The sequence below is a fragment of the Halichoeres trimaculatus genome, unplaced genomic scaffold, assembly GCF_033239565.1.
Source record: "Halichoeres trimaculatus isolate MK-OKI-2021-1 unplaced genomic scaffold, fHalTri1.1 fHalTri1_scaffold_7, whole genome shotgun sequence".
Classification (NCBI taxonomy): Eukaryota; Metazoa; Chordata; class Actinopteri; order Labriformes; family Labridae; genus Halichoeres; species Halichoeres trimaculatus.
Window position 1 is genome coordinate 11679702 of NW_027437185.1, and position 22385 is coordinate 11702086.

Consider the following 22385-nt stretch of genomic DNA (forward strand, 5'->3'; position numbering starts at 1 on the left):
TTAGCTGCAAAAAAACAAATAATGGGTTAGTTTGCTCAAAAGTTCCCTTTATGAAAAAAAGATGCTGTTGGAGAAAAAAAACACTGTAAACCAAAAGGTAATTTTGTTTAAGTTCTTCATTAAAACAGGTGAAAAGAATATGGAAGAGACAAAAAAAACAGAGAACATGAAATATTTAAATAATTACAGTGTCAGTTGTAAAATACATGCAATACTGACTTTTGATTCTCCTGGATGACCTTCATTAACCACTTTTCAAGGCTCAGCTGGGTTTGAGTGGGGAATATTTAAATTCAGAGGAACTTTAAATCTAAAACCCTCATTCCAAAAATGATGGGATGCTGTCAGATGTTGATTAAAAAAGTGTTCAGTGTTTAAAAAAAAAAAAAATGTACCCATTTTTAAACTAGAAAAAGTGCATATGCGAAAAACGGAGCTTTGAAACTAAAAGTTTAAATGCTTTATCAAGAACAAAATAGTCCAACACATACACAGTACTTGAATAATGTATTAGACCACCTGTTATAAAAATGAGAAAACCACCCAGCATCCTGAAGAGCTTCAATCTCTGACTTTTTGTTTTGTAGAGATTTTCCTTCACTTCACCAATTTGAACTGGAGTGAGGAGTTTCAAACTGGTTTTATGTTTTTATTCCTAAATGTGAGCCAGGAAACTGAAATTCTTTGAAGAAGTCAGAAATTTACATACATACATACATATATATATATATATATATATATATATATATATATATATATATATATATATATATATATATATATATATATATATATATATATATATATATATATATATATATATATATATATATATATATAAAACAAATACTGAAACACATGTTTGTGTTCAGGAATAAAATGAATAACTTTAATTTGACAATCAAAACAATAAAATTTTGCTTTACTGTGCTTTTTTAAAACAGCACATTTGAGAATTCATGGATAAAAACAATAACTATATTTAGCATTAAATATATCATTTCGATTAGAGCTTGTACATACTGGTGGATTAACCAACAGAAACATAAAAAGTGTTTTGGTAGTCAACTACACACAGCTAATGTAGGGTAGTGTTAAACACCTGACACTTGGTGGTGGTCTAAGAAACTTGTTTAGCACCGTATTACACTCAATTTCAATTTGATGCCAGCAGCAAATTTCAGAAAGTTGGGACAGAACTTTAAAACTCTGAAAAAGTTTTATAACACACAAAAAGCAACATCTGGAGGGGCATCTCTTTCTATTCATGTCTTTTGTTAAGTGTAGTGGTCCAGGCAGGTTGATGGTCAAACAGACCTTAATCATTTTGTGAACTGCAGTCGTACCTGACCTTGTATTCTTCAGCAAAGCAGTGTAACACCGTGTTCTGCACGTTGTAACAACAGTATGGCTCTGTAGGAACAGATTCTACATGCTAAACCAGCCTGACTGCCTACAGGCCTGATGTGTTGCCCATAAAACATGACAAACAAAACGAGACAACAGTTGAACATGATAATGAACAGTTCAACAGCAGGAATCCTCTTTCAGGGAAAAATGGGACAAAAAAATCATTTTGAAAGTTCCAATGAGTTGCTGACCTCAAAGTCAAAATAAGTTTATCTTTTTTTTTTTTTTTTTAACACACTCAGCTGTAACATTTAGTATGTTGTCTTTGACCTATTTTATTTTGGATAAAGGGTGTAAGTGATTTTTAATCCATCAAAATTCTATCAACATTTAACACAGCCTCCTAACATTTTTAGGACTAGATGGCACAAATTCATGACAGCTCGACTAATTCCATCAGCTTAGAAGGATTGATTGATTTGACTGGAAAAACACTGAATCAGCAAAAAAAAAAAAAAATCCTTATTGTAAAAATGTTTGATTCAAAAACTGGATTAACTCTGAAACTTATCCATTTAAAATGATGGAAAGATGTTATCTGTGAGCCAATAAAGGATAGTTACCCTTTAAAATGAGGTGAGTTACACTTAAAAAAACAGATGAACGCAGCAGTAACCACAGTCGACATCACATGTTTGATGAAAACACAAACCATACTGAAGAATGCTTTTAAAAAAAGATAGTCACAACTCATTAATTTCAACTGACAAAATCCTATCTTACCTGGTGTCTGATAATGTGTCTGTATCTCCCTGAGACGTGTCAACAATGACACAAGTTTCACTTCACCGTCACAGGTGTGCCAGAAAGGAACCGAACTACACCCAATAGGAGACAACTGCAAACAGGAAAGACATGTTTTCCTTCATGGGGGAATGTAGAGTCAGCCACAGAGCTGGTCTGACATAACGTTCAGCAGGAGGAAGATTTAAATATGAAGTGACAAGCCTTTACTGACGGTAACTCAGCCTTCACTGACTCCTGATCTCACTGTTTCAGCTTCGCTCAGTAACAACAAAGAGCCTTACACTCAACAGTCAACATGTGACTGAAATGACTCTCCGAACTTGTTTATCTTACATGTCAGCCTTCAAACTCATCTGCCAATTAAGAAAAACAAACAGCTGAATGACACCAGTATGTGACCGGTTTATCTGCTGGTCAAACCGTTTGTCTTTCAACCTGGATCAAACACTGGTCATTCAGGGGAGAGGTTGAGTTTTATACAGAGGGACATCAGGTAGAGAAATAAAAGTGTGTTAAATCCCTACAGTGCAGCAACCCCTAAAATGAAACTTAGAGATGGCTTCACTTATTGACAGAACAGAAAAGACCTCTGTGCATTTTCACATAGTTTACACCAAATAACAAAAGTTTCACATTACATGAGTTTCAAAGATCTCTATCTCACCAACATGATACATAGTTTCCTTTAAAACCTGTTGTATATGACCTGATACACGTATTCTTGAGGATTATCATTTCACTACAGGCAGCTGAAGTTGTGTTGTAGTCCTCTTCTTCCTTTTTTTTCCCATCCACACAATTTTCTTTCTTTTTTTTTTCAGGAAAATCATTGCTAATTTTTCAGAAGTTGTGAGAAGAATAACATCCAACTTGATGGTAATTTTTTGGTGAATGAATGAATAAATTTTTTAATAAATGAACAAACAAGTAATGATTGAATATTTTTTACATTAAAATAATGCATATTTACTAATTTATTGTTCATACTGTCTGTATCAGATTTGATATTCCAGGTATATAAAGTGCTTTTTTCCCCGAATCGTCACGTAACCTTTATGTAATGTAATCTACATTTTATGTATGAAAATTCAAACACTCTGTTTATTATTTAACCAACTGGATTAATTTTCAGCACATCAAAGTCTCTTTCACAACACCATGCTGGCTGATTAAGTTTGGTGGTGAGAAGAGAGATCCATGATTTTCTCTGCTGAAAACAATTTCTGTGATTAATTTTGTAGTGATGGTGGACACAGGAGCCTAACTGTCAAACAGAAAACTGACAGAAGAGCAGGAGAAAGCTGAACAGGCTAAAACTGCTGAGCCGAACTGTTTGTGATAATGTCCATTCCAACCCTGTCAGCTAAATATAAACAGCTACTAAACTACGGTACAAACTTTCGTTTGCTTGTTGACATGTTTTAAATGACAGCGCCACATAACTGTACTGATAAATATCTTACCTCTGCACATTGTATCCAGCAAAAAGTTGTCTTGAACAAAGAAAATTTGTTTCGGTCCGATCTCCATTTAATTCCAGAACAAACACACACCTTAATTAAAGTCTTCACGACAGTGTGAGTGAGACACCAGGCCAAAAGGTGGCGCTGCAGTCCAGATAAAACAGATCCTCCCCTTAGCATCTATAAATGATGAATAAAAAACAATCTTCAGGTGCATTTTGAAAATTTCCACAGTTAAATTTCCTTTGAAGTCAAAATTTCTGTTCTATGTTGAACAGAAGAACAGCAAAAAAGAAAGTACATTAAAAATATATGGGATGGCTACACAAGTGACATCAAACAGTCAGCAGAAGATGATCATGATGAGGATGAAGAGGATGAGGAATGGACTCCTCAGCACATGCATGATGATGATGAAAGTTCATGTAACACTGATGAAGAAGGACATGAAGATGAAATTGCTGCCCAGATAAGCAAAGATGTTGAGGTTCTATCAACACAGTCAGAAAGGAGTCCGTGAAGAGCCATGCAAGGACAGAAGTCAAATAGAAAGAAAAACAGGATAACAAGCTCCACACGCTGAGTTTATTACATGTGTTAATGACAGCACAGACGACAGGTGTGACAAGACATTACAATTTGTGAGTGATGACATGCTCCAGGAAACTGCAGAACAAACACACAAACCTGTAGCAGTGTGCAAAAACAGGGCATGTCAGTAAACACACGTGCCAAAGAGACAGAACAGGTTTGAGCATGCACATTGTTCATATGAATAGTTAAAGAGCTGAGTCGGAGATGGAGACAAAGTTCCCTTCAGTTTGTCTCTTGATGTGGGAAAGGACGGCACTGACCATTTTCCCACTCAGGAAACCCAACAGAGATGAGAGCACTGCACCAGCAATCACTATTCAGAGATCTACTGTGGGAAGAGTAGGGTGCATCTTTGCCTGAACAGAAACTGTTTTAGCTCCAAACATGAAGTTTAACCATGAAAAAGTTGTAAAAAGTGTTATGTGAACGAAATAAAAATATAAATAAATAAATAAATGAATACAAAAAAAAACTTCCTGTCATTTTGAATACATATATTTTTTTTATTTCATGGTTAAAGACAGTTGTTTCAAAACCAACATTGCTGTCAGGAGAAAAATCACAAAAAAGCCCAATTTATAAATTAAAAATAAAATTATAATGATAATAATAATACAGCAATATTTGGATTTGTTATATGAGTTTCTAAAAAAAAAAAAATAAGACAAAGAAAGACAACCCCCCCCCCCCCCCCCCCCCCCCCCCCCACACACACACACACACACACACACACACACACAGCAAATCTAAAATTACAACAGAGAGATGACACAACAGATCCCTACAAATTTAACATGGGTCTGCAAGGAGGAAAACTCTTACACGCAACTTTTCAACACTCAAAAAGAAAATGAATGTTTGTAAAAATAAATGTTTGTATGTTGTATGTTGTACTTGCCAGAGAAACTACATCGCACTGTATTGTACAACTTTACTTTCCAATAAATTTTAGAAAATGTTTTGCATGTTACTTCACAGTGCACGGTCTGTTCAGAACAAAAGTACTGGCTAATTATGATAACTAAAAAATAAATAAAAATAAATAAAATGTGCACAGAAGAGGTTTCTGCACTGTGTTTAGTCTAATGCAGTTGCTACTTTACACCACTAGATGGCGCTTCCATAAAGCTGGACTTGTTAAGAACACTAGTGTTCAGCGTAGAGGAAGGGGCCCAGTGACGGAGTACCGCCGCTGTATCGCTTAGAAAAACAAAAACTAACCGTTGGAGTTAGAGAAGTTTGTTGACTCAAACAGCGTTAGTGACAATTACTGCCAGCTTTCATTAGCTGCACCAACATTAAAAAACACACAGCAAAGCCATGGATTCAAACACTGAGGGTCGTTTGAGTTTAATGCCCTTATTGCTGTGAACGTCAATAAAAACCGTTAAATCGGTGAGTGTAAAATCATGTGCTCTTCTCCACAGTGAACTCGCGGTTTTATTAGTCTCTTCAAATGTAATGTGGGACATGTCGTGTTGCTGGTTAACCACAAAGATTCCCCGGTCTTTGTTTAGTTTTAGAGATGCAGTATATTAAAAACCTCATACCATTAAAACACCTGTGGTTTCTCTGGTGACAGGGTGTGTCCGAGGGTTCAGATTAAACACTTGTAACTAGTAACAAATTGCGCCTCATTAAAGAGATGCTGCGATAACACAAGAATCACTCTTTCTTTCTTTCTTTCTTTCTTTCTTTCTTTCTTTCTTTCTTTCTTTCTTTCTTTCTTTATACCTGTCCTTTCTTCCATTATTCCTCAACTTACTCCCTTTTCCCTTCCTTCCTTTAATTTTTTCTTCTTATTTTTTTCCTTTCTCCTTTTTGCCCGTCCTTCATTTCTTTCTCACTTCAGTCCATCCTTTCTTCTATCTTACCTTCCATTCTTCCACCTGTCTTTCCTTTCTTCCTTTTTCACTTCTGTCCTGACCTTTTTTCTGTCTTTCCTTATGTTGGGGGTGTCATTCTTTTCTTCCTTTTCCACTTGTTTCCTTCCCTGCTCGTATCTGCCTTATTCACTTCTGTCTTTCCTCAATTCATTCGATCCTTCATTTATTTCCGGCTTACATTCTACCTGCTTTTTTTTTTTTTTAATTTTATTTCTTGCTTCTTTTCTGCCTGTCTCTTTACCACCTTGATGTGCAGTTTCCTTTCACACTCCTCTCTCCTGAGTTCCATCTTACCATTCATTCCCCTCTTCTTTGCTTCCTTCCTTGCTTTGTCCCTTCCTTTCTCACTTCTCTCCTTTCTAACTTCTGTCTGTCCTTGCTTCCATTTTACCATTCCTTCCTCCCTTCCTTCCTTTCTTGAATCATCCTTTCTCACCTTTGTCTTTTCTTATATTGTTCAATCCTTTATTCTTTTTTTTCACGACTGTCCTTCCTTGCTGTGTCTGTATTTTTTCTCTGCTTTTTTGTTTGCTTCCTTCCTGCCTTCCTCATTTCTTACCTTCATTGCTTTGCTCCTTCCTGTCTATCTTATTTCCATCCCTCCTTACTTCTATTCTGACGTTTTTTTCTCACTTCTATCATCTCTTCCTTCTGTCCTGCCTTTTTTTCTTAGTCTTTCTTACTTGGTGTGTTTTTTTTCCTTCTTGAAATAAGATTTATCTGTTATTTTTGCAGACACAAAATATCTCTTTTTGTACCATTTCTGGAATTTATTTATTATTTCATTATTATTACATTACTTAATTTTTTATTGTGAATTAATAAAGTATCTTTATGTTCCAGATTAAATCAATACTGCTAAAAGATCTTCAACAAGTGAACATCTTTGTCATGTCGGTTCAATGAAAAGTAAATGCTGCCATCTAGTGGACTCATCTGGTGCAGCTCTGTTCTGACCCTCTAACCTGTGGATAACTGATTCAGTAAAACTCTCTCTATATTTAAACATGAAAATCATTAAACCAAAAACAAATATTTGTGTTTTGTTACAAAGATGACAGGATTGTATCCAAATGGTAGGAATAAAGTTTTATTTTTTCATATGAAGAGGTGGTTTTGGATTTTCTTCTTTAACAAGTAGTATGTTTTGATAAAACTTGCAAAAAATCCTCTAGCATATTCCAAGAATGATGGACATGAAGAGAAGGGGATTTATTGCTGGATGTTAAAATGAAGACACATTTTTTATTTTTTCACCGAGTGGAAAAACAATTTTCTTGCTGCTTTTTCCATGCACCCAACTACCAGTACCACTAGGACATGCAAAGGGGATGTTGTGAGAGGAGAGGAGGTGGAGGAGAAGGAGGAAGAGGAGGAGGGAGGAAGAAAAGTGGAAGGTAAAAAAGACAAAGGCAAACTTTGACGAACACAAACGTGATCGGGCCGTGTGTGCGTGTGTATGTGTGTGTTGTGTATGTGTCTGTGTGTCAGTGTGTGCTTCTTTATGTGCGAGTAGTGTTGCATGTCAGTAATGTATGTTGGTATGTAAAGGTCAACAGGGGAGTGCAGAGAGGAGAAAGAAGGCGGGGTGTTAATAATTCAACTAGCTCTAAAAGCACACTACCCTCACTTGCAGTATTTCCACGTTGCAAATCCCAGATTGTTTACAGTGATAAGACAAAACTAGCCAGACTGTCGGGCAGAAAACCCAAACAAAGTTTTAAAATCTTTTAGCATGATTCCCCTGAATCTGAGGGGTTACTTGCAGTTGTCATTGTTAAAATACTTTCTATGTCGGTGATCCATGCATCTGCGTGAAAAACAATAAACTCTACTCATTGGACGTTGGAGATTAGCTCTAATAGAAACAGATATTGTATCTGATATAGTGTCAGTTTCCCACTGAGCTCGAAAGGGTCTAAACTTGATGTATTATCTGAAGTGGAAAAGTTTCTATCAAGATCAGCTGACTGTCAGTGTGCTGTTCACTACTCGTCTGGAGATGGGGCCTACAATCGTCTGCTAGTTGCTTCTGAAGGGCTGAGATAGACGTATGGAGGATGATGAGAGGAGGAGTGGGCAAACAAAGACAGACACGTAACAGATCATTCAGTCAATATGACCAGGCAAAAGAAGTTCAATCTATAAATGTTTCGGGATGCAAATAAAGAATACTGTCATCAGATTGATCATTCAGCACAGTTTTGGTTGAGAGGAAAAGAAAAACAGACTCAAAGACTCACTCTGCAGCAGTGTGAGGCCACACACAAGACATTTTCTCAGTCAGACGTGGTTGAGAGTCCAGGGACTCATCTCTGGAGAGGGCCGCTCAAGTTTCCAGTCAGAAAACATCAGTAGATAGGAAAAGGAGGAGGTTCTGTGTGTGGTGGGGGATTATCTCCTCAGGGGGAATAGTATTCCTAGCTACACCCCTGCAGTACAGCAAACTGATGTGGTCTTAGCAATTTCATCATCATCATTATCAACATCATACACAGCGACACACCGATTACACGCATACACACAACTCTTTAAAGTGAAGAAGAAAAGAAGTGAATCTCCTCTCTGATTCTAAGAGTTTCTGCCCGTGACTCCTTGGATCACGAGTGAAAACACAAACAAACCCAAAGGACTGACAGGAAGGAGAGTTAAGGGATGTGGACCTGGATGCGGACACAACTGTGACTGAGATGACGTGCGCTCACTGTTTTGAGTCTTTTGGCTGTGATGTGATGGGGAAGTCCTGAGACACAGTGCGGCTCTAAGCTGCTGGCATAGGAAACGAGTGGGCCGGGCAGCCCACGGGAGGCCAGAGTCAGGCTGGATTACAACGGTATTATGTTCAGTTTGGATCGGCAGCTCCCCACCCAATGACTGCTCACGGAGGGAGGTTCTAACAGTGCAATGGAGCTTTTGGCAGCGTGAGGATTGGTGGTAGGAGTATGTCAGTCAAAGAAGAGACCACACCCTCCAAGGTAAACACACACCAAAACCAACTGAGGCTTTATGAGGTGTGCGAGCACACACACACACACACACACACACACACACACACACACACACGCACGCACACACGCACACATGCACTCACTCACTCACACGCACACACAAACATACTGCAACCACCACCAATGTCATGATATCACCCTGAACACCTACACAGGAAATTGAAATCGCTTTCCCTCGACAACTCCTGACACTCTTGTTTCAAAAGGAATAACAACAGATGAGTGAGAGGCAGCGAATGAGGACAGAAATAACTCATGTGATTCATCCAAAATGATCAAAACTACCCTACACATCCGGCTGCGTCAGTGACTGATGTTCCTGTGAAAGGAGCGCATTGCATGGATCATTCTCATGTAAACAGACACCTTTTACACAGAAGGAATTAATATTGCATGATGACATAATCAGATCACAGTTCAAAAAGGGAACGATCCCAAATAAGAGAAGAAAGAAAGTAAAAGGAAGGAAGAGGGTTTGTCTCTATAAAAACGAGGAGTCTTTATACGAAAGGCTACAAAAACTCAATGGGACCTCCAACTTCAGCATACAGCAAAAGGCACCACAATATTATTCTATTAATCTAACTTGTGAAAAAATTGGCACATAATTCTCTCATTTTTCATCTCTCATAATGCTGTAAATCAAAAAACTTTACATATAAATATCCCCCCCATTATAAAAAGTCTTTGCTGTTAGCCAGTAGACAATTTTTGCTGAAATGAAAATAAATATTTCATTTGTTTAGAATTTCTGTCTGTTATACAAAATAAAAATATTTCTCCTAGGTGCAGGTCCCAAGTCCACGGGTTGTGTGTAGGAGCCAGGGGAGTGTGTGAGGTGAAGGGGCCAGGTGAGCTGTGGAGGGAAGGTTTGGTCTTAAAGGGGCATGTTGTCAGCCTTGGAGCGCTGTGACTGAGAGCCGCGGCTTTGCCCGTTGTTGCGTGTCCCCAACCGGCTGAGCCCACGGTGAGTCCGTGTGTCTGCACCAGATGTCGAGCGGAAACCAGGTACAGTTAAAGGCGGGTCCATGTTCATGTTCTGCATACTTAGGAAAGGTGTGCTCTCCCCGTGAGCGTCCTCTTCCTCCTCCTCCTCCTCCTCCTCCTCTGACTGGCTAAAGCTCTGTGAGCTGTAGTCCCGTAGGCCCGTCGAACGCTGGGAGATGTGTCCATTGAGGCGGTTGCGTCTCGGGCGACGCCGACTTCGGATGGGTTCTCGTGAGGAGGCGTACTCCTGCGTGGTTTCGTAGGCCTCGTCATCGGGGAGGCGGTAAGGGCTCGATGGTAGACTTCCTGTGCTCTCCGTCAGGTATGGTCGCCGGGTACGCCGAGGCTGCCGGTACAGACTGCCGTCCTGAGAAGAAGACAACCAAATCAGAGAGTTTGATTTAAAAAAAAACTCAGTTTTTATGTCGATGGTGTGTTCAGAGAACTCCCACACTGAGGAAACAGTTAGGGCTCTAATTTCGTGGCGCAGCGCAGGGGGCGCAAGCCTGGCGCAGCCTGCAGAGTGTTAATTTTGTGTGGTGCACCGCCATGCACTGCCAATTTGAAAATTTGGTAGACCGTCTGCGCAGAGATGGGTGTGACGGCGCGCCAGGGGGAGTTGACGGCGCACCAGGGGGAGGTGTCAGCAGATTCATGTTGGCGCAGTGACAATTTTGTGCCAAAGAAAGTGCGCTGAAAGCTCGCCAGCTCCAACCTGCTCTATCCTCGGCGCAAAGCGGAGAGCACCCTCCGCAGCTGTAATTTGGGGACAGGCGCACATGTGCACACATGTCAACAAAGCCTCAGAGGCAGGTTTCCAGAGTGTCAGGCACATTTTAATGCAGTAAACAATCACAGCAATCACTATTTAATGTAACCGTCTGAACCAGCATATATACATTTATATCTATATTAACTGTCCCGTCACATCTGATGTCAGATTAAAGCCGTTTGTCATAATGGAAAGTTAACCTGACGGCAGCAGGAAGTTTGATGCACATCTTACAATTAAACAATAAACAGCCTTAACATCTGATACTGAGTATATATCTGGTTCTCTCATTTCATTTAATTCAAAGAAAAGAGGGAGAGAAAAGACAAAGTAAAAAGAGACAAAATAAATGTATGTCACTCAGGATTTACCCGTGATTTCCCATATTTCTCTGTTTTAGTCTTTATTTTTAACCTGATCTAAAAAGATGGAGTACATTATTGTAAGGAGGATGAGGTGGAGACACTGGGAGAGTATACAGTATATCACCAAAGGTTCTGCTATTTGGCGATGACAAACCAGGAGTGCAGGTGGATCAAAAGTATTCTGAATGGATAATCCAGCTGTGTAACTGTCTCTTCATTTTGTACTCCTATTAATGACAAAGGAACAGATTAAATCTGTCCCGGGAGCTGGCCCACACAGTGACGCGCTTCGTGTCCTCCGATGCGCCCCGCTATCCATTCTCCTGCTGCAGGGACAGCGGCTCTGACCATCTCCACTACTGGGTCTTTCCAGCACACTTTCCGCGGTGCTGGGGATCAGTCAGACCAATCAGACGCTGCGCCTCGGCTGCAGGGCATTTAAAGGCGAGGAGAGGCGCTCATTTGATTGGTGAAAATAGCGCTCGGCTGTGTTAAACCCACGCACGCCTTTTCTCCTCCCTCTCTGCCATTTGCGTGGAGGGAGGCCGGCGCAGGGCAGGTGCTCCTGCGCTTGCGCCTTGTCCATGAAATTAGAGCCCTTACAGGTGTTCAGATTCTTCAGGTAAAAAGGTTTTCTTTAAGTTATATCATAAACCAAAGTTTCAGGAGCAAGACGACACCTCAGCCTCCCCTCTTCTTGCACTCCTTCCCCCCTCTTGTTTCCACATTCTGCACCCCTCCTTCCCTTTTTCTTTCTACTTCTTTTCTTTCATTCTAACCATACGGCCCTCGAGGAACATTCGTTGTGCCCGGGAGCTACAGCAGAGCCCTAATAAGCTTCCAAAAACCTGCAACAGTGAGAAGTTCAACGTTAAAGTTAGAGTAACGGTTGCAGTTTAATCTATAAAAAGCATCCTGTTGATGGTTTGCTCCTTGACTTTTTAATTGAAGTCATCATTTCCACAGCAATGAAATCAACCATCAGATCCCTATTAATGTCAATACCAGCATCCTTATAATATTAATTACTATTTTATCACCATTTCTCTTGGGTAACTTATTCTACCATTAGAGACTACTATCAAATGGATTCAGGGTTTTGGGGTTTTCTTGGAAACAGAAAGGGGCTCTGCAGATCGTCGGGGGTTGAGTAATTCTTTCCACTGCTGACATGACAGATCAAAAAACGAGTGTCTTCACCTTTTACAAATTTGAGTTTCTACAGTACATAAAGGGTCCACAGTCTCCCCTGGCGACCGCCAGTGTTGGAGACCTAAATGACCAATGGAAGGGCATTTTATTACGTTATCTAAATATAACACCTATCTCATCCTGCCGTCTCTCCCTTGCAGGAGGAAAATTTAAAGTCAGGTTTGCCCTGTAATCTGCCAGTTTTTGAGGAGAACACTGCGTTGTTTCCTCCAACAAAGTATCTAGTAGTCCATTATTGCACAGAAGTCCTGTGATTTCCCCGAGCCAAGACAGACTGGCTGATGCACGCACGTCAGTATCAGACTACTGGACTTTAGATTATCATGATTTCAGGGTGAAATCCAGAGAAAAAGCACTGATTAAGGTAATGTGCTGTGTGGAATCATAGAACTGTCTGCTATGAATCTTCCACTATTTTAACAGGACATGAGGTGCGTAATAACCGTCACTCCACCGTGTTATTAAAATGTGTTTGTCTGTCACCGCTTACAACTAAACACACAAGTCCATCTGAAATATGAACTGTTTCATTACAGGTCTTGTATATGTCACATCACAATGTTTTGGTTTTTATTTTGAAAGTTAGTAAATGAGAAGAATAGTTTTTAACCCTCCTAGAAAAAGGAATTTTGAAGATGTATCTAACATCTGATAACCTCAGTACATTTTTTACCCTCACCAGTCAGATCAGGGTTAAGTGTGTATGTGTAATGTTTGTTTCTACGTACATCGGGGCATCTTAGCAGTGGCTGGTCGTCGTCTCTGCAGTAGGCTGCGGCGGCAGGAGGCAGGGAGAGAGCGTGGCTTGTGTTTGGCGAGGTGATATGGAAGGTGGGTACCTGTGGTGGCAAGGGGGGGTAATGGAACTCCACAGGAGACAGGCGAGCTGGTGTGGTCAGCGCTGACACGTACCTGCAGAGGAAGCAATTAATGACAGAGTCTGAATCCCACTGAGGCACATGTGCATAAGCAAATGCAAACATCAAGCTGCTAAAAAAACATTTACTCTTAATATGTCAGGCACTCTTTGTTAGGGGAAGTTGGAACGACATAGCCCTTCGATAACTGGTGACCTTAGAGCAGCCCACCTTGTGAGTGATTTACATAACAGATCCCAAATTCTGACACGCAGTAAACTCCTGCAGCAACATTGTGTCACTATGATATTGACATTCCTCTAACACTGTAGTGAATTTGTGTCTGGACAGCTAACATGCCCTGCAAATGGAAAATGGTTACAGGACTGTGCCTACTAGCACCTTTCCAGTCCAGGGCCTTTTTCACCATGACACATGCACTTAATTTCACATTTGCACACTGACAACAGAGGAAGCAAAACTAAGTTTCCATGATCCAGTTCACATGTATTTACACATCGCTGCCACCAGGAGCAATCAGGATCACCATCTTTCCAGAGAAGGCTTTAGTATGGGGACTGCAGGAGCCGGGGATCTCTCTGTCAGCCCTCTGATTAAGAGATGACCGACTTTAACACCGAGTCAGCGCCTCGTCATTGGCTGGCTCACCTGCACCACATCACACCTCCCTCCCTCCTTCTGCTCAGTGAGTTTCAGCTTCTTCCCTCCAAACGGAGGATTGCAGTCCCAGGGTGCAGAACGAAGAGGGACAAAAACAGCTTTGTTCCTGCTGCTATCACTGAGCTGAACAACATGTTGTCACATTAGCATAAACTTAGTTATCAGCACAATTTCTATTTATCACACTTATTCGTGTGTTTCTTCACATTTTTCTTCCTTTTTTAAACTATGATTGGTGGAGCTGGAGTACTTTTATATCAAGTTTTAATTTTTTACAGTATTGTGATTGTTTGGTGTGGTTTCATTTTAAATGAAAATTTCAATTTTTTGTAGTCAGACCATCAGCTTATCCCCTATTACTCCACCACTTGCATCCAATATCAGCTTAAACAATTATATCTGCACAAGACTCATTTCATTTAATGCTGCTAATGCTCCATCCTCTCGCCATGGTGTAAAAAGTATTTTTGTTATTAGTATTTGCTGTAGTTGTTTTATCATTAGTTTTTTTTACTTAGTCCGTTCATATTTTATATTCATGTATCCATTCTTGCACCGTTTATTGTCAGTTGTTGTGTCATCTTTTTGTTTATTTTGTTGTCTTCTTTAATTGCACAAGTGGAGTTGCACTTCTAACTTCTTTGTTGCTCTGCTACAACAACAAAAAAGATTTACTGATGTTAAGTTACGTGTCATTCTTATGAGCCACAGTTGATGCTGGTCAGCTTGGCCTCCTCGGTGAGAAACCGCCAGTCACACTCACACAACCACGCTTAAAATAAGCTAAACTATTCCTTTAATGTTGGATGAGAGCTGCAAAACAAAACTACCTTTGGGGACAATAAAGTAACCTGATCCTGAAATTGAACCTTATCCTGGGCCAGAACCTGAACCAGAACCTGGATGCACCGTCTTTGTGTGAGATTTATGAGAACAAGAAGTTCAGTGGCAACACAAAGAAGGCAGGAGAAAGCAGTTTGATATAATCAGCGGTGGCAGCGCTCCTCTTCACTTCACTCTTGTGTCTTTATTGTGAACTGAGAGCGAAGCAGTTCACGTGTTTGTGGCTTTGACTTTTTCCTTTTTGGTCAGATACTTTCAAAAAATTGCTTACATGGCACATTTTACCAAAGTGGTACAGCCGAGCTCTACGTCAAAGTGCTGACATCAAAGTGAAACTGTAAGATAAGTCTTCAGTGTTTGACCTTCAAAGAAAACATCATCGGCATGAAACACAAGGTGGATGTTTAACTCACAGAGAAAACCAGAAACACTGAGTTGGTAAATGTCTTTGGCACAGAAATAACCTAAAAGTTAATTATTTCATTATCAAACACATTTAAAGCTTATTCAGGATCCAGGAGGGCTCAGGTTTATAAAGTCACATGACAATATCCAGTATATTTAAAGTGTTGCTCTTGCAGCATTGTCAGATTTTTGAAACATAAACATCCACTAGGGGTCGCTAAAGAGTAACGAGCACATGCAGAGACACACAAACATACACAGTGTACAGTATACTCACAGGTTTTCACTGTCCCACCTGTCACTGTGAGGCGAGTCTCTTAGAGAGTCGTAGGAATCCCCGTACTGCATCCCTGGTCCGGACACGTCTGAGCAGCCCCAGTGGGCGGCTCTCCTCGCCATGCATGCTGGGCTGCTGCATTTACTGGTTCCCACTGAGCTGGACAGCCCGCCTGACTGGCACTCTGAGTTCAGACTCTCTGTCCGCTCCATACTCCACGTCTGCTCCTCATGTCTGCAGCGGGAGCAGTTAGAGGGACAGTTAGAGGGTGACAAGAGGGCGGGAGGACTACTGGGTGAAGAGACTGTCCCACAAGTACTTCCACATGATTTGTTTACTATGAATTAATAATTTTGATTAAAAACACGTTAAAAACAATAACTCTCAACTGAAATATTGTTTAGTTCTGCAGCATTTTCAATCATGTTGATCTTACTGACAATAAACTGTTTTGCAATTCTACACAACCTGAGCGTACACTGGCAGCCAAGAAAAGGTAAAACAGGACAAAGAAAAAAGAGGACACTAAAACAGAGTGCATCAACACAACCAAGACACATTTCTTTCTAAAATCGTTGGACACATGAAAATGTTTCAGGTACTACTGTAGGAGAGATTCCAGTATTGTTTTTTGTTAGTTTCCAAATTTAATATCATTAGATCCTTCTAGTAATAAATTGCAAACAGTGAATTTGCCTCGGTATTCAATCTTCAGAATAAAGCATTCACATGTAGCTGCAGCATTTTCAAGTTAGCATGTTACACTAGCAAACGTCCCTATTGAAGATATTGTTCCTGTCAATCTTTCACTTTAAGTTTTTGATATGAGAAAGAAAAGGAAATTATTGAATCGCCAGTGTTTACACATCCCATCCTCTCCGTGTGTGTGTGTGAGGTTTACCTGGACGCATGTGAGGCAGTTGTAGAGTGATGAGAGCGAGTCGACATTCGGCTCCCTGCGTAGTTTCCTGCCCCCTCTGCGCCGTGGCTGATCACACACTCTGTGGTTGGGACACTCTTTGAGATATACTGCAACAAACACAAAGACATAAAGACAGAAGTTCATGTGCATGAGATTTGTTTTTATTTGCAAAACATTGATCAGTAAATACAGAGGCATGTGGCGCTGCCTGATGATGAGAAGACTCCTCCTGTACTGATCTGTTAGGACTCCTCAGCACTCTCCCCTCCTCATTGTTTTTCACGATCACAGAAATGCTGACTCATGCTGATAGTTTCCAGAGAATGGGAGGTGTTTTCTGACCCCTTTGTCGAGTCTGTGCTCCAGTATTTCTCATAATACTCAGGATCTATGTATAATATACAAACTCTATTTGTGGTTGAAGCAGGTTAGACTGCTCTGTGAGCGATGAGAGGCTCTCAGTGATGTTAAATCCAAATATCACAGTGAAACTTTCTCCACCTGAGGGGACATGAGATGGCAAAGGCTCTGTGAACCTCCTGCTGGGTTCACTTGTATGTGAAACTGACAACAGTGGGACTGTTTTTTTCTCTCCTTTCATTATTTCAGCTTTTATTTTGAACGTATAAACACAGGAACAGTATTTCAGTGTTAACCTAAAGTATTATTATTACTACTGTTTACTGTTGTGTTGGATTTGTTTTCTCGTTTCAGACTCACATCAACCATGGGGATCTCTTCCGGACCCGGTCCAGGATGGTTGGGTCCGTTTGCCAACATGCGGTTGGGTTGCTCCACACACTGGTTCTGATTCTGGTGGAGGTGACTGTGCATCTTCTTCCTCTGCTTCCTAGACATGAAGTGTTGAAGGAACAATAAGGGATCAAGCAGAAGAGTTGGTCTAGAGATACTTTGTTACCTGTGCTAGCGTTTGTTACCACTTTAACTGAACCTCAACTCTTCCCTTGATTCTTTTATGACACATGGAGACATCATCAAAGTCGCACAGCTTCCTCTCTACTGTTGAAATCTTTGCTTGCTCGTCTCTTGAATCCACTGCTCAACAAACTTCAGATTAACACCATAAAGTCCAGATTTGCTCCTAACTATTGATTATACACATAATAGTCTTACACTAAAGCTGAGACAGTGCTGCTTCTAACTACTCTGTGTTGTCATTACACTGATCAAACTATGTGTCTTGAAACGATTAATGAGTTGATATTATCGTGCTTTATGTCTCCAGCTCAGTCTTTTGCTGGACGCCAGAGTAACAGACCAAACAGTTAATGATATGACCCTTGCTTCTATTTTGTGGCTGCATTAAATGAGTTTCATCACAAAGTCATATCTGATGTTTTGGGGGGAAAGTGAAGGTCAAAGTAGATATAAACAAGTTACATGTGTAGGGATGTCCCAATCAGCATTTTTTTCCCCTCCATAACAATCCTGATTTTTTAATATTGAGTGCTTGCCAATACCAAGTCCCAATCCAATTCTTGGGTTTGCAGGGGTAAACTGTACTAAGGAGGTCAGAAAGTGAAGCTGCAAACTTTTTGGTTTTGTTTTTTAACATTAATGAATCCATCCATCCATTCATCCATTCATTCATTTATTTTCTTAACCACTTATCCAGTTCAGGGTTGTTGGTGGCTGAAGCCTATCCCTGCTGTCTTAGGACGAGAAACATGGGACACCCTGGACTGGTCACCAGCCACCATAATCAATAGTAAAAAATAATAGCTTAATTATGTCTTGAGCTAATGAATTCCATTTAGCTTAGTCCAGCCACTGTTGATGTTGAAGTCACCTAATCTATTCTATGTGGTTTTCTGTATGGGGCCTCCTGAATGTCTGTTTGTGCAGTACAGCACGCTTAAGTCTGAGGCTGCTCTGAACTCAACTCTCAAGAGACACATGACTGCAAAAGACTACAAACGTAAATATTAGACACCAACAAAACGATCTCATGTTTTTTCCTGTCATTATTCATTCATTCATTCATTCATTCATTCATTCATTTTCTTAACCGCTTATCCTGTTCAGGGTCGCAGGTGGCTAGAGCCTATCCCAGCTGTCATTTTGCGAGAGGCAGGGTACACCCTGGACTGGTCGCCAGTCAATCACAGGGCTGACACAGAGACAGACAACCATTCACTCACACACTCACACCTAAAGGCAATTTAGAGTGTTCAATTAACCTGATGAGCATGTTTTTGGACTGTGGGAGGAAGCCGGAGTACCCGGAAAGCATGGGGAGAACATGCAAACTCCACACAGAAAGGCCCACTGGCCAAGCTGGGAATCGAACCGGTGACCTTATTGCTGTGAGGTTGCGGCGCTAACCGCTGGCCACCGTGCAGCCCCTTGTCATTATTATTATTATTATTGTTATTTCAAAGATATTTTGGGGCTTTTTATGCCTGTAATTGGATAATGGCGATGGATAGGGCAGGAAACAGGGTGAGAGTGGGAATGACATGGGGTAAAGAGGCCACAGGATGAATTCGAACCCGGGCCACCCATGCGAGGCCGAACCTCACGGTGCACAACCGAAACCACTAGGCCAACTGTGCTTCCCTTCTCCTTTTATTAAAGTGTTTATTTTGCAACAAACTTTACAACTTCATTACAACTTATTAGTATTTACGACTTCAAACGACCTGTATCATCAAAACTGGGAAGTAAAGGGATCAATCCAGTGTGCAAGGGGGCTCAGCATAAACACAGGACAGTGTGAAATAAATGACATTATGCTTAAATTACCATGCACGTTGTCATGGTCTGTGCTATGCAGCCCCAGTCAGGCACCTAACTCTAGGGACCATGATCAGGACATCCCTCAGCGTTTTTATATTTGAACATTAACTTAACTGTTTATTTCTGAAAGCAACAGTCTGGGACATTTTTTATGCAACACACTGTCACTTTAATTCACTTTATGTTTATGTTTACTTTATGTTGCTGGTACCACTTTACCAATGACACACTTTTAATCTAATAAAGAATTTTATTCAAAAACCACTTTTTAGTCATCAAGTCCTTATTGAGCATGATAGTTTGAGACAGAGAGACAGAAAATGAAGGCAGAGTGAAGAACAACATGTACCAAATCCTGGGACCAGGAACTATTCTATGACCAGACAAATGAAGGCCATTAGCCTCTTTTCATGGACTGCCTGCTCCCTCAGCTGGTCTATACCTGCACCTCTGTAATGGAGAGTCTCTACACTGCTCTGTAGCAGCTTTACATTAGTCAGAGGGCAGAAGGTTACAGAAGGTTACAGAAGGTTAATTTGAGGTTTGGATCCCTTGATAAACGGGGAGTCATTACTTTAAAGACACATACTTGGTTTTGCAGTAGGCCACCACACAGACGATGCCGACCACCAACAACGCCACACATATGCCCGTGATCGTCAGCACACGCCTCTGGTAAAGCTCCTCCGCCTCTGTGGAAAGGAAACACACACATGCAAGCACACATACAGTCACATACATGCACACAGCCATGTGGTGCACACAGAAAATAAAACAGACAAGAGTCCACATCAGCACACACACACACACACACACGCACACACACACACAGCATGAGCACTACTTCAGTGATGGTTATTACATTAACACATGTCTAAAGAATGACTGATGCTATCCTTTCACCTGCTTTATCACTTTGCATGACGCTCAGTTTTAAATGTGTTACTGCGAACAGAGCTAGGATGACTCAACATGAGCTGACTAAGACTTTCTACTGTCCCTATACATGTTGGTTTACATGGTGGGATGTGATGCTGCTGATGGTGCTGCAGTGTAGATGAAGGCATGCCTGTATGACAGTGAGCAACAACAAAGAGGTCGTCCATATGAATAAATTAAAAAAAGCTTTATCTGTTCAAAGTGTTAACACCACGCTGACCAGAGAGGGTACGTTCAGAGTGACACCATGACATGAGTAAAATACCAAAACAAGTATCTCTATACTGACCCGAATCAGAATACTAACCACATGTTTTTAACAGTGCAGGCGTGCTCCACTGTCATGACTGGCTAACAGAGATCTGTATGCTGCTTTTAAATGAAAAATGGGAGGTCACCCAGACTGAATAAAAACTACATATTAATAATGGTCAGACCACTGGATGGTTTGTTAGAGCCTAATTTGGAACAATGATCTGAAATGTAAAAAGAGGGAGAATATAATAAAACTCAAGATGTAACAGGTTGTTACATTTAAGGACAGTTATTACATTTTGCATTTTTCTTTTTTTCTTTTTATTATTACATTTCAGGTCATTGTTTCTTATCCAGCTCGAACAAAGTTTATGAAAAATGTTAACCTACTTTATAGGATAATTTTTGCAACCTACCCCAAATCTCACTTCAGTCATATTTTTTTTCCAGTCTCAGGTCTTGATTTTGAAAATCATCATTACGAGAATTTCTATTTATTTATTTTAAAACTGAGGGTTGATTTCTTGCAAAAATCTGACTTTGAACTATTTGAAAATTGACTTTGTTTGAAAAATTTATGTCAGTGAGGTTGTTTTGTTGGTTCTCTTTTTTTTAGGTAAAATAATTTGCATAATTTAGTTAAAAGATATAGATTTTCTAAATAGCTGTTTTCTTTTTGTTTGGTAATACAATAAGGACTTAATCCATTTGAAAAAATCTTTAAATTTCTCTTGAGGATTAATAAAGTCTATTGTATTCTATTGTATTCTATTCTATTTTATACTTTATACCTAGTTAAATATACTAATGTAGAGACAACACAGTAACAACCAGAGAGAGTGATGATGTTAAAATACTTTACATAAAATTTTCATTCTTCTAAATTTTTTCATCAGTTTTTTGGAAATCAGTTTTATGTTTAAGTTTCAAAGACTTTTTAGTCCAGCAGCTCCCAAAGAGACTGATAGGAGGATGCCAAATGCCACCTAAAATCAAAAACTTCTAAAAATTGCACATTTCCTGCATTATTGCTAAAATATTAAATATTAGTAATAAAATATAATAATAATAATAATAATAATAATAATAATTCTATTAAAATTATAAAATGATAAATATTAATATTAATAATAAAAAAGATTTGAGTTTTCTTATAAACCATACAATCAGAAAACGTTTGATCTGTTTTCCTCATTTCTACGCTGCCTCAAGACCCCAGAGGTGACTAAACCAGGATAAAGACATACCACTGGCAGCAGATTATTTAAAGAGGGGGATTAATTTGGGAAACAGCAATATGAGCGCGTTGGTGGTCTAATTTTCTACAGATCAACTAAACAAAATCCTTTTTTTTGTTTAAGTCTGTTTTTGGATTGGCCTATTGGTATATTCCCACGGCAGGGGGTCGCCAGTCTCTGGCACAGTAATTTGGGGTGTACAACGCTGCAAAATTTGGGAAGCCCTGTTTTAGGCTTTAGATTGTTTGATGTAAACAAATGCCTATGATGTAAACAAATATGACCGACTATAAAAAGGAAAATGTATTTGTCATGAGGTCATCTAACCAACTTTTAGATTCAAAAATTTTATGTTTACCAATTTTTCAGATCATATCACTTATAATTTTACACAATGCAATACCCAGTTGTGGTCCTACATAGGATATATAGGTATCAGTGTTTGGATCTCTGGTGTTTAGGTTGTGGAGTCAGTGAGGTTAATTCCTCTCTGGGACTGTTGTGGTGTAACACTGTGTGTCAGAACAGCAAGTGCAACGACACAACGATGGAGGGAGCAACACAACAGAACAGGAGGGAGAGAAGGAGGGAATGAAAGGAGACAAACTAAGTGATGAGCACCAGAAGGAATTACATGGACAGAGGGGCAGGGGGGGAGGGAGGGGAGGAGGGGGGTGCTGAGAGGGCAGCAGGGCCGTGACCAGGAGACAGAGCCTGGGAAAAACTAGTCCCCAGGCTCAAGATTGACCTGACTTTTTCCCCTT

General features: G+C 40.1%; 1 protein-coding gene across 7 annotated transcripts in view; it reads right to left on the minus strand.

Annotated features, from left to right (window-relative positions):
• Window positions 1-7181: 7181 nt before the first annotated feature.
• The window catches only part of nrg2b (neuregulin 2b), a 68959-nt gene continuing 53755 nt past the window's right edge, over window positions 7182-22385 (minus strand). For 3 of the 7 annotated variants that reach the window (XM_074674918.1, XM_074674914.1, XM_074674920.1), the window contains 6 exons: window positions 19777-19881; window positions 17150-17283; window positions 16409-16536; window positions 15508-15741; window positions 13173-13356; window positions 7182-10462 (listed from right to left, as the gene is read on the minus strand). In XM_074674918.1, the coding sequence (XP_074531019.1) occupies window positions 9986-10462; window positions 13173-13356; window positions 15508-15741; window positions 16409-16536; window positions 17150-17283; window positions 19777-19881 (1262 nt within the window). In that variant the 3' untranslated portion in view covers window positions 7182-9985. The remainder of the gene's footprint in view (window positions 10463-13172; window positions 13357-15507; window positions 15742-16408; window positions 16537-17149; window positions 17284-19776; window positions 19882-22385) is intronic. The other 4 variants (XM_074674919.1, XM_074674915.1, XM_074674917.1 and 1 more) reach the window with 3 other exon arrangements.